General features: G+C 36.0%; 1 protein-coding gene across 1 annotated transcript in view; it reads left to right on the forward strand.

Moving 5' to 3' along the window:
- The window catches only part of LOC134473835 (butyrophilin subfamily 1 member A1-like), a 66,758-nt gene extending 51,106 nt beyond the window's left edge, over nucleotides 1-15,652 (forward strand). Inside the window, exons 16-22 of the mRNA XM_063239512.1 lie at nucleotides 1,348-1,368; nucleotides 1,680-1,700; nucleotides 7,020-7,040; nucleotides 7,787-7,813; nucleotides 11,562-11,588; nucleotides 14,526-14,552; nucleotides 14,753-15,652. Coding sequence (XP_063095582.1) covers nucleotides 1,348-1,368; nucleotides 1,680-1,700; nucleotides 7,020-7,040; nucleotides 7,787-7,813; nucleotides 11,562-11,588; nucleotides 14,526-14,552; nucleotides 14,753-15,288 — 680 coding nt within the window. The 3' untranslated portion in view covers nucleotides 15,289-15,652. The remainder of the gene's footprint in view (nucleotides 1-1,347; nucleotides 1,369-1,679; nucleotides 1,701-7,019; nucleotides 7,041-7,786; nucleotides 7,814-11,561; nucleotides 11,589-14,525; nucleotides 14,553-14,752) is intronic.
- Nucleotides 15,653-16,076: the final 424 nt, after the last annotated feature.

Genomic DNA, 16,076 nt, shown 5'->3' on the forward strand with positions numbered 1-16,076 from the left:
GGTTTTAAAAGATTTGCTATTTGTTTTGTCAACTGCCAAATTTTTCTGTAACTACTAGTTCAGGAAAATAAAAGATAGTTTAGAGGTAACTAGGAAGATATTTCAGCATCACATGTCTACAAATTATGGTACTTAAGCTAGGCCAGTTCTTCACTGTCTGAGTTGACGCTTTCATATTTCATTTCATGATGGTGTGTACTGATTAGTGGCTTTAATTGAGGTGAAATCCATGGTGAGCTGAGTCAGGCCCTCTACAGCACACATTCAGTAACTTGCAGTACACTTCAGGGCTGTGCCACTCACATGCTTGTAGCTCCCAGAGCGGGAGCCAGTGCCCTCCGGGCATCATGAGCAGTAAGGTCTGCTTTCCTACACTTAACTCAGCTTTTGACAGTCACTATTCTGCTTTTTCTATGGAATCTTCTGCTCGGCTTACCACACATCAAGGACACTACAAAGTATATGACATTTTGCGGCTGCCTACTTTCACATGTATAGAGTTTTCCACATTTGACACGTTGCAATGTGTGCCAGTACTTTAGTTTTCTTTGTAAATAACACTCTACTGGATGAGTATGTGCAATGGTTTTTAACCCTTTACCTATGGACTTAGGGATTCTTCCCAGTTTGTGCTACAGTAAATACTGTTTTCATCCACAATCCTGTACAATTACGTGATTCAGGCTTGCTTTGACATTTGAAGGAGTCCACACTGGGAATGGAAATGTTGGGGCATGTCTATTTCACTGAAAATTTGCCCATGAAATGCCAGTATTTTTGATTCTCCCATAAAGAAATAGATGCACCCTGAGACTGTAATCATAAGTAATATAATTCCGGTAAAACGTCACATGGATTCTCCTCCATGGAAACTCAATAGAAGCACAAAAGCAAAAGAAAGCTAAATGATAGGAAAGAGACAGACAGAGAAAATAGCACTACTTCACCTTTCCCCTGAGAATATACACAATTTAAATTTCGGTACACTATTTCCCACACTTCCTCCCCATTTTTTGTTTATAAATTCTCATTAGTGTGTGTGGGTAGCGTTTCCTCACAGCCAAGATCTGCATCTCTCTATTAGTGTCCCGGTACCTTCAGGGTCCTGGCCAAAAACTAATAAATACAATGGCAAACTGATGTGAGAGTCGCTTTGCTTTAACTTCTACCTATGGAGTAAGCAGCTCTAAAAAACAAGAAATGTGTCCTGCCTCTAATCTCATGTTACCCTTCCAAGCATATCTACTAATTGTCTGCTGAGCACTGCAAAGCACTCACTGAATATCAGTGATATTAGAATGATTTGGTTTCTATTTGATTGTGAGTTCAGTATGTTTTCATTTTCAGAACAACTCAGAAAGGACAAAGGTAAATTTTAATAATATTTTATGAACTAATTACAATCTTGCTACAGTTATTTGTAATCATTTTGTAATCCCTCCTTCTTGATGTTTTCGAAGTAGGATGTATTTGGGATTTTGATACAGACTTAGTTTTAAAAATCCGACAATCATCTTGTTTCTCCCTATGTCACTGTATCTCTATAATTTAATATCTCATTCACTATCTTTATTTACTAATCCTTATGTTGATTTATTTTTCTAAAACTGCTAGTTTTTGATCATTTGTAATTGCATTTATATTATCTTTCACTGATTATATCAAAATATGTTTTGCAGAAACACTTCAAACGGAACATGGTGAGTTTCCACTGTTCATCCAGTTTGATTAAAGATACTAAAAATTAGAACAAATTGTAAGCAATACTAAAGGAGCAAAAGGTATCCTCATTTTATAGGTCATAGAGTAAATAAAGTAGTGTCTCTTGTGCACCTTTACTACTAATTTTACATTTTGCTTAAATTTGAGCTATATTTAAGATTTTTTTTCTGTTTAATTTCAACTGCCGTTTTACTCTGAACACTTGTTCAGAAATATGAAACGTATGTTAACCAGAAGTATACTGTTTTATCTTGATAAACACAAAAATTACGAAATTTGCACAAAACGGTTCTCCATTCCATGGAAGAATCACTGCTTTCAGTTGAAGATCACTTCTACTGACTAGCTATGTTGATTGACGTAAAATTCGACCAGAATTAAAATACTCCTGTGAAGTGTGCCCTCAGTGACACTTTGCACATTAAACGTGCTGTGTAGACCTTCACATACCTCCCACAGTGTCTGTATGCAAAACTGACTCCAGCTCACAAGAAGACACTTGTGGTTGCTCTGAGAACCCCTTTTCGGCTCTGTCTCTGGGAATTTACCTACTTGGGTTTCCTCATTCCTCTGTCAGGGTGTGAACATCTGAGTCAGCCTTCTTGCCTGTGTACACAGTTATCCAAATTCATCAAGTTGTAACTTCCGTCAATACTTGCCATCTTGTCATGGCAGAGTACCATTCAGCAAGTACATCTAAGTCTGAATACCAGTCAAACATCCATGTGAAATCCTTTCTCCATTCACCTCATGATTGACACTGGGACTTCACCAGCTTGAGACCTCGGTGCATCCTACCACACAAGAGCAGGTTTGAGTACCTGCTTTAAATTTGAAGGAGCCTGTGACTGGGGATTGAATTGCCATGTCGCTGTGTTTCTTTTTATATATATCCTGAAATGTATCCTGCTCAAATATCTCTATTGTTGAGCCAATTGACAAACAACAGATGCACCTTGAGTCCAAACTGTCAAGTGAAGTAAAACTGACTCAGAAGCGAAAACATCATATGATTTATCTCATACAAGAATCGTATTATATATACACATTTTAAAATGAAAGATAGACAATCAGAAAAAAAGAGATAGGATCATAGCACTATTTCGCTTTTCCAGTAAGGAAGTACAAAATATGAACTTGTTTGGATTCTTCCAAGAATCTTACATGTTTGTATTTACTCAGAAGAGCCACCTTAGTACTCTCAGATGCTGTATTACTGCTTCAATTTGCATCTTCAATGTCACCAGAGATATTGTTCACCTTTCTATGGGCCTGTTCTTTTTCCCTCTTCTTGGCAGAAACATCCATCTCCTGTCCCTTTTTATGTTTCTAAAAGGAATTGTTATTTTTTTGTCATTAAGCTGAAAGTGTACGTTTTCATTTACACACTGTGCAAATTTTTATTACATTCCAAGTTTTAATATGTGTTTTATTGCTTTGGCCTCATTTTCATTTCTAAACCTCCACTCCAAAATCAAATGGTGTCCAGAATTATCATATTGCATAAGTTGCAGTTGCTTTTCCTCAGAAGCTATTTCAGTAAGATATTTGATATCCTTTTTTTTTTCAGTTTGAGTAAGTACTTTCAATGTAGGAAAATACTAAAGATATGAATCAGAGGCCCATTTAAAGAATGCAGATTTTTTTCTAGGCAGGAATTTTTCTCATAAATATTGTCATTTTCAGATTACATTAACTATTTGTACATCACCACATGTTAATGAAAGAGTCTTCCTTCACTCAGATTCCTTTTGATGTAGTAAAAAGGTTTGTCTATCAAATTAAAAATGTAAACAACTTATAGTCCCTCCACTAGTATATATTTTTATAAACTCTGCAAAATGAAACGTCTAGAACTCATTGCAGTACATTAATGAAAGTCAGTTGCAAACAGAACTTTAATTTTTACTGTTTTTAAATTTATCTGATTATATGAGAATTTCCTTTGGAAGATGACAACAAACAAAGAGAATGAGAGTGAGTGGACCTAAGCAGAAGTGGACTTGAAAAATCATAGCAGACTCTAAATGAATGAGGTATTTGTATATAGCACAGAAACATTTGAAGAACATCAAAGGAAAGTGGAAATAAATTCTCCCGTAGATAGGCACGGCATGTTCTGCACTCATCTGTTTAAAAGGTGATAGTATGTTAGTCTGCACCATGGAGTTTAGTCATGGGACCAATCACGCCTGTGACATGAGTTTTCTCACTGGACTTCCCTGGTGCGTAACCTTTCTACTCAGCAAGCTGCATAGCACACAGATCACAGCTAACTAATACTTCTTTGTAAGGATTCACTTGATCTGAAAATCTTTCACAGGCTGCTACTTAAATGTGCTTCAAAATAATGTCTGTCATTATAGCTAATCATCCTACAGCGTACCTTAGTGTTTATCAAGCCACAATCACAGACTGGGGTTGTCAAATTCTCTTGAATGGAACATACAACTAAAAATTAATACATCACCAACTCAGCTTTGGAAAGACATGTTCATAATGGAAGATGAAAGGCTATTTTTCAATAATGTTTGGAGGTACACAGGTGCTATAGAGACATAACATTTTGTTATATAAAATCATCAATTTACAATAGTAAATGATTGCAAAATTCATCTACCAAAAACAGAAGAAACAGAAATATTAGAGGATGTGTCTGGTTCACTCTCTGCTCCCACAGACATATTGATGTCGTCACTGTTCCTTCTGTGTCCAGGAAAAATAAATAAGTACAATAGCAGATTGATGTCAGACTCCCTTTGCATAAATTTGTAACTCAAGAACAAAAAACTGTGAAAATTAGCAAGGCAGGTGTCCTTCCTCTAATCTCATTGTACTCTTCCACATGTGCTTACTAATTTAGTTTCTGAGCATGGTAGATGGTAAACATGATGCCCTTTAAAGCATTTGAATAAAGTCTGGCACAGAGGAGCAGTCAAGAAATATTAATCACAGTAGAATCACTTTGTTTATTATTGACTGTGACTTTGGTGTGTTATTGTTTTATCAGATCAACTCAGAATAGAGAATGGTGGGTTTTAGTAACATTTTATGTACAAAACACAACCGTCCTACATGTATGCATGACTGCTTTCTTATCTTTCTACTATTCATTACTACTTTATATGACTATCAATTTGTAATTTTTATCTATTCTAACAACAAGAATCCTTTAAATATTTTAAATTTTTTTAAATTTTCTCTTCTCTTAAAGTTGTCACTTTTCCCCATATCTATTATTTGATCATTTTGATTGCATTTACACTTACTTCACTGATTTCAGCAATATTCTTCATTTGTTTTGCAAGTAAACTTAAAACGTAAAATGGTGAGTTTCTAATCCTGATCTGCTCTCACAAGGATATCACCCATAGAGCCATATTTTTAGCAGCAACAAAGATGTAAATGATATCTTCATCTTCAAGGTTTAGACTAAGTAAAGCATTCCCTCTAGCACAATTCTATTACTCAGTTTGCATTTTTCTTTCATTTAATCTGTTTTCAAATTCTTTCCTGTTTGCTTTTTCAAATGCCAAATTTTTCCTTAACTACTTGTTCAGGAAAATAAAAGATATTTTACACTTCACAGGAAGATATTTAACCATCACGTGTGTACAAATTATGGAACTTAAGCACGGCCAGTTCTTGACTGACTGATTTGATGTGGTCTTATTTCATGATTGATTGATTTTACTGATTAGTTGCTTTAATTGAAGTAAAAGCCATAATGAGTTGACACAACCCCTCTATAGCTCACATTCAGTGATTTCCAGTACACATCAGAGCTGTGCTACTCTCACCTGCTTGTAGCTTCTAGAACGGCTGCTGGTGCACTAAGGGATCTGCTCTGCGTCCCCACACTCAGTCTTTGGCAGTCACTGTTCTGATTTTTCTCTATGGATTTGTCTTCTCTGGTTACCTCACATCTACGACCCTACAGTGTATATGACATTTTGTGGCTGCCTACTACCAACTGTGCAGACATTTTCACATTCACCGTATTGTATTATGTGTCAGTTCTTTATTTTTATTTTGTGACTAATATTCCAATGGATGAATATGAACAATTTTTATTAACCATTTAGCTATGCACTTAGGGATTCTTTCAGATTTGCCCTACTGTGAATACTGTTTACATGGATATTCCTGTATAAGTGAACCTACCGCAGTCCATGCACCTCTGTCTTCTAAATAGTGAAATTACAGGCTTGTTCCAACACACCAACTATCAATGATTTTATACTATATTTTATTATTCTTCTGTTTCCTTGTAATTCTTCTATATTTTTTATTTCTCAGATCAATTTAAGTAAAAGGATAGTAAACTTTAATAACACTTGATGTACAAAATATAATCTTATCTTTATACCTACTTGATTTTTGCATTCTTCCTTTCTCCTTATTACAAATATTTCTGCAATTTTTATGGTTTCCAACTAATAAAAACCCATTAGTCAATCCTGTTCTCCTCCTTTTATCCATCTCCACTTCTTCCTTCCTTTTTTCTTCCTTCTTCACCTCATATTTTCCAACAAGTTAATTCACCTATTACATGTACCTTTCCGTTTCTGTATTGCACTACACCATAGCTCTGTCCAGGACATTAAATATGGACTCCTTCTTTGGGCTCTTAGATGAATGAACTTTTGGTAAGATAATGAGACTCATTGCACTTCCCTTGCCCAGCACCCCATTCTGAAAGTAACTTAAGAGCTGTCCTTGGGTGGGTCCCTGGAGTAGAAGGCCGCCCATCCACTGTGCCTGGGGGCTAAAACCGCGGGCTGCTGCCCCTTGAAGAAGGACCACGGCACAGGGTTGCAGTTTCCCCTTTAGATTTTAACAGACCTGCACGCCAGTGCTCTCCTCTTCCTTCTACAGTCAGAGGAGCAACACTGCATGTGACCCAGGTAGCACTCAACGGAGTAGTTTGCTAAATGTCTTAGCAAATGCCTAATTTATGGAAAATAATGAAAAACTGTAACTAGAGTGGCACAGGTGTCAGATGACAGGGCAACACCATAAATATCAGTGGTCTAATTTAAGGCAAAAAAAAAAAAAAAAAAAAAAAACTTCATGGGAGAATTTGATCATTTCCTCCTTAAATTTCACCTGAAAAATTATCCCTGTATACTTGTTATGTTTTTTCTTTCCTTTACTTTGTTCAAGAAGTGTTCAAAGTAAATATAGTGATATTAAAAATCTTAATAAACTAACCCATGTAATTTTACATAATACTACCAAGCAAGGTTTTCTTCATTCTCTGATGCTAAAACTGAGTTTTCACATTTCTTTTTCAGATAAGCTGCAACAGGAAATTGGTAATTTTATTCTTCCAAATAAAATATTTATAAATTTCTCTCATCTCTAAAGGAATCTCTTGTTTCACTTCATCTTTCATCTTTATGCTTATCTGTTATGGTTTGTGTTCAGATGCCCCATACCCCAGTCTCATGCAATCATGGAGGAAGCTGAATCTATCATTTGTGACTGCTTCAGTGTCTAATATTGGGACTGATGGTGTGAGTGCCTTACTCACTCAGGGGCAGGGAAGCAGCATACAATGCAAGGGAGGGAAGGAGGCTGCTCTCCGTCTTTTGCATGTTGGCTCTTGTTGTTTGCTGCCACCATGAAAGGCTGCCTCTCATGTACACCACCCTGTCTTAGAGCTTAAATCTGACTATGGGCTTAAATCTCCAAAAACCTGTCAGACAAATAAAACTTTTCTTGCTTGACTTTAGGTGTCATATATTTTGTCTCAGCAATGAGAGAAAAAAAAAAAAAAAAAAAAAAAACAAGAAATTACCTAAATACATTTTGAAATTCAAGTTGCCACTCTATAATAGTTAAAATGCTAGAAATAAGTTGCCTGTTTATATTGATGAAATGTGTAACATTATATGATTCAGCTTGATTTTCCTCCATGAGAATCAATATTAGAAAGCAGCAATGACTTGGGTAGTGTTACACTAATAATGACTGTAATGAGTCACAGAGGAATGCATGTCTTTTTTATGTGTCTTTATCTCATTAAGAGGCTCAAACTTATGTGCTCATCTCCTTTCAGATGACAGGAAAGCTCAGTTCGAGAATGGTAAGTAACTCAGAAGTTCTCGCACAGTTCCAATGCGATTAATAATCAAATGTCTTAACCTCTTCTAACCTCAGTGCAGAAAATCAGGCCTAAGATAATATTGCCTGAAATCACTGTGTGGGAGTGAATGATGAAATACAAGGAATTCAGTTTTTTCTGGTTTGGAATATTTTAATGTGCTTAGGAAAGTACTTTTATGCACATTTTGTATATTTTTCTTTTCACTTCTATTCCCACTGATTTTTCTCTCTTTAAATATTTGTCTCAACCTCTGTTCTTTCCCCATATTCTAATTCTTGTCTTTTTATTCTCATGTCTTCCTCTCTTCCTCCGTTTCTGATGTTTCCTTCTTTCTTTCTCCTGTCTTATTTCCATGTTTTTTCTATTTTTCCTTTTTCCATTTTCATTTTTCAAACTCTCCATATTTCTTTCCATTGTTTGGCATGTTTTCTTGCCTTGAAATTTACTTTCTTTGGTAGTTTATAGCTTATGTTTTTATAAATCATTATGTGTTTGTCAATATTTGAATTTCTCTGTTCACTAAAAGGAAAATATTATTAAGATGAGAAAAGGAATTATTGTAAAAAAAGATAAATAACTATTGTGAGGAAGAATACAGACACAAATAAAAAAGGCAGCTGAATAGTTACAGAATAACAAGGATAAAATAAAAAGACCAAGATTCATTCATGATAAAAAAAATTACAGAGAGCAGCAGTCATGGACAAAAAGAGAAACAACAAGTCAGTCTACATTTTCCATGAGCCACGAACACCTGTGGGCCAGGAAAAGAACCAAGAAATTACCCAACGCTCTTATGAGCCAGCACTAGAAAGTGAACCAAAAAGTCAGCCCACCCCTCCCACAAGCCAGCAGTAGATGTCCACTGGGAAGAAAACCAAGAAATCAGCCAACCCTCTCCATGAGCCAAAGCAGCCATGGGGGCTGTGGAAAGAAGCAAGAAGTCAGTCCTTGCCTTCCCATGATCCAGTCAGTGCATGAGCCAGGGAGACAAAAAGAACTACTCCCCATCCCAGTGTAGACAATCATCTCATTTGGAGGAATAGGCTGGAATGATAACATCTGAAGTTGAAAAGCAATGTAGTGATTCTGTTGATTGATTGGCTTTGAAGGCCTAGGAGCAGTAATCTAAGCATCTGTTCAAGGGTTTAAAAGATGCAATAGAGAAACAATGGGGGACTCCTTTTGTCTTGTTTTTGAAATCCAGCACTATTCTCACTGTTTAATTTTTTTCCATTTTATACTTTTATTTTATTCCATTCAAATTAAAAATAAATAAATGAATAAATTTTAAAATACCCTACAGACTATCAGAATGGGTGGTTTTATCTCAGCCTGATAAAAGCCATCTATAACAAACCAACAGTAAACAACACACTAAATGGTCAAAAGCAGAAAGCTTTTACTCTAAAATCAGGACCAAAACAAGGATGTTCACTATCACCCCTCCTCTTCAATATTGTTCTGGAAACATTAGCCAGAGCAATTAGACAAGAGAGAAAAATAAAAGGAATAAGGATAGGAAAGGAGGAAGCACTATTATCATTATTCACAGATGACATGATGTTCTACATAGAAAACCCAAAAACTCCAGCAAATAATGAAATTCAGTTATGTAGCTGGATACAAAGTGAACCCTGAAAAATCAATAATGCTCCTGTACACAAACAACAAATTCATTGATATAAATAATGGAAACAAAACACTTCATAATAGCATCCAATGAAAATGAAATACTTAGGAATCAATGTAATGAAATAAAATTTGTACATATTGAAAATAACAATATTCTGAAAAAGAAAAAGAGAATATTGGAAAATAGAAAGCTTTCCCTTGTTCATAGATAGGAAGAAAAAACATAGTGAAAATGGTCCTACTCTCTAAATAATTGCACAGATTTATGCAATCCTGGTCAAAACACCCCTAGCATACCTCACAGCATTATAGAAAATATCCCTAATATTTGCTTGAATCCAAAGAGATTTAGAATAGAAAATCTGATTCTGTGCAACAAAGGTAAAGCAGTAGGCACCATAACTCCTGACTTAAAATTATACCACAAAACTACTGTGATAAAATTATACTTGAAATCTACTGGGAAAAGCAGACCTAATTATCAGTGGAACAGATTAGAAGATGCACACACAAGCGCAAGAAACTCAGCCATCTTATATTTCACAAAGGGCTGAGCATATTCACTGGAAGAAAGATAAGTCTCTTTAAGAAATGGTGCTTCAAACCCTGGCTGTTTACATACCAATACTAAAACTAGACCTGTATCTATCACCATGCACTAAACTAAAGTCAAAATGGATCAAAAGTCTAGAAGGCAGTCATGGACCAAGAAGAGAACCAGAAGTCAATCTACGCTTACCATGAGCCAGGAGCACTTTTGGGCCAGCAAAGAACTGAGAAGTCACAGGACACTTCTAGTGAGCCAAATCTACTGAAAGAGAAATCAGGTAGCAATGTTAAAGACATAGGTATAGGCAGAGACTTCATAAAAAAATAAATAAATAAATAAAAAATAAAAAAATTAAAAAAAAACTGCACTGGAAATACTTCAAAGAACAAGTAACAGGGGTCTTGTCTTATTAAAAAGCCTTTTCACATCAAAAGTACTCATCAACAACATAAAATAACAACACAGAGAATGGTAAAAAATTTAGCCAACTTTGAAGTGCTCAGACAAAGCACTTCGATTTAGAACACATAAAGAATTTAAAAACTAAAAAAACCCAAAAATGGGCATCTGAGAATGAATGCATCTTCTTAGATGAAGAAATAGAAATGGAAAATAAATACATGAACAAATGTTCAGCATCGTTAGTCATTTGAGTGATGCAAATTAAAACATTGAGATACATCTCACTCGAGAAATAATGGCTACTATCAAGGCATCAATCAATACCAAAAGCTGGATGGGCAGTGGGGGAAAATTAACACTTCTCCCCTCTTGTTAGGTGTGCAGACTGATGCACCCACTGTGGATTTCAGTGTGGCAATTCCTCAAAAGTAGGATTAGATGTCCCATTCTCTGTAGCCATTTCATGGTACCTTCCTGGAAGATTTAAAAATATCATACCACAGCAATATATGTGCAGGCATGTTTATAGCAGCACAGTCTGTAATAGCTAAATTTAGAAGCATCCCAAATGCCCAATAACTGAGGAATGGATAGAAAGGATGTGATATCTTTATATAATGGAGTACTACTCGACCATAAAGAAGCATTGATCCAAGACTTTTACATGTAAATGGATGTAACCTGAGATGATCTTTGTAAGTGAGGTAAATAAGATTCACAAGTGTAAGTGTCATATTGTCTTCCTAGTGTGAGAAAAGGAAATAGTTAATAAGGTCTATAATGTACAACAGTTAATGTGAAAAGGGAAGAAATGCTTCACAAGGAAAAAGGAAACATGATGGTGGAAAGATAAAAGAACGATGGGAAAGGGGAAAAATTCAGTTCATTTGTGTAATAGTGTCTTTCAGTTCAATGAAAAGGAAGGTTCTGTGGTGCTATCAATTAGAGAATGCCCATATTATTTGATGCCCGTATCTTGTACACGGAGTAATTTCTTTGAGGATAACAGTATGCAATGTATTACCTTTTGCTACTCTACTATTATTTTACATTTTGCATAATGTAAAATGTAAATAAGAGGAAATGATATGACAAGAACCAGAAAAATAAACGATGTCTCCTCATTTTGTACACTTTCAGGCTGGCAGAATTCACATTTGTTCCCTGGTGAGTAACTTTGTCTTTGCTAATTACCCTTGATCCAAAGGCATAAAATTATGTAAGACAGCATACTATGAAATGCACAGCGAAATTTATACTACCTAACTTCTGTTCTAAAAAGCCTTAACAAGTACAATAACTTTCTAAATATTTTGGGTTTTTCTCACCTCTTTCTCCTGACATGTAAAGTAAATAAAATTAGATACTAAGAAATGAATATAAAATTTTGTTTACTCTGTTGAATCTACCTTCTCTACAAATTCAATAGGTGTTAATTTCCCCTACTTAACAGTGATTGTACCATATTTTTCTTTATTTTAATGTCCTTTAATAATATTTATGATTTTCGCTTTGAGGTTTGTGTTTGTGAATCCCAATTGTGAGTCCCGTTTCAAACAGTTACTACTGAGGCTTCTCTTCCTGGGTATTTTACATGCTTTCCTGTCCTGTGCATGCCTTATACTATTTGGTTGCAAATGAACTAATACAGAATACAGATTCCAATTTTGTTCCTCCCATGGAGACAGCTAATGCTATGGATGTTTTAGGTTTGTTTAACAACTTGCAGAGATTGAATTCACATTCTGTCTCTCAATTAATGTGTGACTAGCATTATTCATTACATTCTTTAACTGGCCTTCATAGGTCTCATCCACAGCTCAGAAATGGTAGGAATAAAAGCACTTTGAGCAAATAACATTTTCTAAGTGGTTCATGACTTTGTATTTGCTTTAGACATTCCTTCCAATTTCAAGCAGTTATGTAGATTTCCTCACATTTCATTATGAACATACTTGGTGTAAAATATGCAACTAAGGATGGTTAAATAGACAAGCACTAATTTTTCATACTGAGCATATGTATAAAATTGTGTATTTGGAGCCTCCAAGGGAACAGGGATCTATCAAAGCTTACCAAGGTGCACAGCGGTTATTTTGTGGAACTCGGGAATATTTACCAATAATCTGCCCAACCGCACACATAACGTGATAATAGTGGCAAAGAGAGCCAACCACGAATTTTTGAAACTGTTTCTGGAGGGCTCCATTCCTGCACTTTTGCTTTTAACAGATTCCTAGAGCATCTAATTTTTAGAACTCTATCTCTAGCAGTTTAAACCCTTTAGCAACTACATTACTGAAATCCATGGTTTGCTGTGACCTTGTAAAGTCAGTATCAGGCACTTAGGGACTGTAGCAGGACCTACCATCCAGAGTAGCAGCATTTACTGTGAAGCATCACACTTTTCCTACATTAGTGTTTCTGAGTTTCATGTGTGACTTTCTAAATTTCTTGAACTCTAAAATGCTCATCTTTGAAAAACTAATTCTCTTAGTCTTTCGGGGAAATGATTTTGCAGGCTTAGTCATCTTTATCCAAGTTTTATAGACATCCAGTTAGTGTCATGTATCAACACTGACATCCAAAGTTCCAATACAGACACATTTGCCTAGCTGATTTATGTTCTTTCATATCCCACTGTACAGGTGCTGTCATTATGGCTGTAAAATCTATCATCTCAATTTGTTGTATTCCTTAAGTAACTATATACATTGACCAAATTACAGCATTCATTTCTGTATTTTATCTTTGTCTATTATTATGATTGGTCTATAAAGATTCGGCAGAAATTCTGTATGAAGAAGCAGATAATGAGTATTTTAAGGATGATGTGTTTAATTGTCCCTGTCACGACTAGTCAGTTCTATCCCTGATGCTTGAAAAGAGCCATAGGCAATAAATGAATGAATTTCTGTGACTGGTTCTAGCACAATTCTATTTACAGAAAAAGATTTGGAACTGATTTTGGCTTTTTTTCATAACATAACTCCTAGAGTAATATTTTATACAGCCTGAAAATCACTCAACTATAGACATGTCTAATTGAGTTCATATTTTTTATCAAGTGAATAATTATGTTACAAATAATTTATCTTCAATAGTGTACCATTACACCCTCACTGAATGGCATCATGCCCAAGTACTGATGCTTTCCCATGCAGACCTTCCAAGCCGCTTGCACACAGCACTGCATTTAGGGAGCAACAATGTGATTCCCTAAAACCTCTTTCTAGATAAACAATGTGACACTGCCACATGATCTGCTTTCCACATCACACATACAGCTTTAACAAGATTTCTTTGCTGCTGTCATGGACGACTGTATATGCAGACAGCCTTCTCTGCTTTCCTTCTCCTGTTGCCTAAACTCAATCAAGTCTACAAATTGGAAGCAATCAATACAGGACTTCATTCTAAGCCTGCATATAAATTCTGTGGCATTGTTAATTATGATTTTTGTAAAACATGGACTGATTTTACTCAGTAGGGAGTTAAGCACAGTTGTCAGGTGCAAGTATGAAGTATTCTGCACTCATACAAATTATAATCTAAATACCCTGAATATTCCTGGAAACTCTTCAGAATGGTGCCTTTAATACTAGGAGTTGTTAATACACTAGTCTTCTACACTCTCCAATTTACTTACAGCCCATTCCTACCAGGGGTAAGACACTGTTTTAGTAAGAGCAAGAATGGAGAAACTCACCTGGTTTACTCTCAGGTGTGGCAATTGTACAGTGACCACCGTGCATAGTTCATTGGCCATAGTGGGATAGTTCTCCCACATAAATGTATGAGGAAGCTGATGGCAGAATGTGTGATTGCATTATTTCTCAGGAAGAGAGTAACTATATCATGTAACTATATCCTAATCTATATCTGCAGTCTACACCACAGGACGTACAAACCAGAGCTATTAATTTTTATATGAACATTTAATGATGGACAACGGAAATCACATTTCAAACAAGAGGTGCAGAATAAGTTTGAGAAATTACCAAACATGAAAACAACCAAAAGAAAAAATTTTAAAGGAAAAAATTTTGTCATGTGAGAAATTGAAATGTAACTTCTAATAATATATATTTTTGCTCTTTTCAGACTGGAGGAAGAAATACTACCAAGCTGGTGAGTCTGACCATCCAAGAGTGACTACACTCCTCAGGCTCTGCACAGTCTCAGGGGAGCTCTTACTATGGGACAGATGACAGGAGCCTTGGGGCAGTATATTCTCCTCACTGCTCCCAGACATCTCAGGTTTTAAAGCCATCCTAATTACAAAATCACTCCAGTCTTCTGAGAGATTAAAAGGTTGGTCTCCTTTGCAGCAAATGTGACTCTGGACCCAGACACAGCCCATCCTGCCCTCATCTTATCTGAAGAAAGACAAGTTTCTATGGGGGAGAAACCTCAAGATCTTCCTAGGAACCAGATGAGATTTGAATCCCTTCCCTGCGTGTTGGGCAAACAGTCCTTCAGCTCAGAGAGGCACTTCTGGGAGGTGAAGGTCAACAGCTGTACAGGTTGGGACCTGGGAATCTGTCGGAGTAACGTGATGAGGAAGGAGAGGACTTACATAAAACCTGAGGATGGTTTCTGGGCCATTAGAATGTATAACCATGAATACTGGGCACTCACCTCGCCAGAGACTCAACTCACTCTAAAACAGCACCCTTGCACCATCTGCATTTTCTTAGACTACGAGGATCAGCGTATCTCCTTCTACAACATGGAAGACAACAGCCACATCTACACCTTTTCTCAAGGTGCTTTTTATGGATCCCTGAGACCTTTCTTCAGGCTTTGGTTCAAAGATTCGGGACATCTGTATATCTGTCCACTATCTAAGGAGCCGGAAGCTTAATGATGACCCTAACTCTCCTCTCACTGTGGTTGTGCTTACATAATATCCCCTAAAGATTACTGAGGGCTGAAACATTCGTCATGGCATGGATGTACTACAGCACATTGTTTTACTCAGTCTTTCCACTACTCTTCCAATCATTTAATTTCCCTCATAAATTGTTATCAAATATTACATTGCAGTGTAACGCAATTGTTGCTTATGCTCTGATTAATACAAATATATAAATAAGATATAAATCAAAACATGCACGTATTGTAATCAAATCCTTATTACAGAGTTATACAGGGAAATGTGCACTGCCTATCCCAGGTCAGGTTCTCCAATATTTTACAATCCTAGCAATAAAATTGATTAAATCCTATTGTGTACTTTGGGTTATCTGATCTGGTTATGAAATGACACACATAAAAATCAAATTACCGGGGCTGGAGTTTTAGCTCAGCGGCATAAGCACCTGCCTTGCAAGCAGGGAGTCGTGAGTTCTATCTCCGGTATCGATAAAAAGGAAAAAGACAAAAAAAAAAAATCAAATTACAATGTTTCAAATAGCAAAACAATCAAAGTGTTCTCAGTTGTCCAAACTAGTATCACATTCAGGAATAAACAAGTGTGCCAGTCTCATTCCTCAGATTCCTGTGTGGGAATTACGCTTGTAATATATTCTTACAGCATCACCCCGTTCTTTATCCTCTGACACAGTTATTCCATCCTGGGTTTTCATCACAATTTATTTTGGAGGGCACTTTCTTAACATATGTGACAAATTTGCTGCATTTAATATCAGT

Source organism: Cavia porcellus, unplaced genomic scaffold (genome assembly GCF_034190915.1).
Source record: "Cavia porcellus strain 051 isolate PalLab524CR breed Dunkin Hartley unplaced genomic scaffold, mCavPor4.1 scaffold_28, whole genome shotgun sequence".
NCBI lineage: Eukaryota > Metazoa > Chordata > Mammalia > Rodentia > Caviidae > Cavia > Cavia porcellus.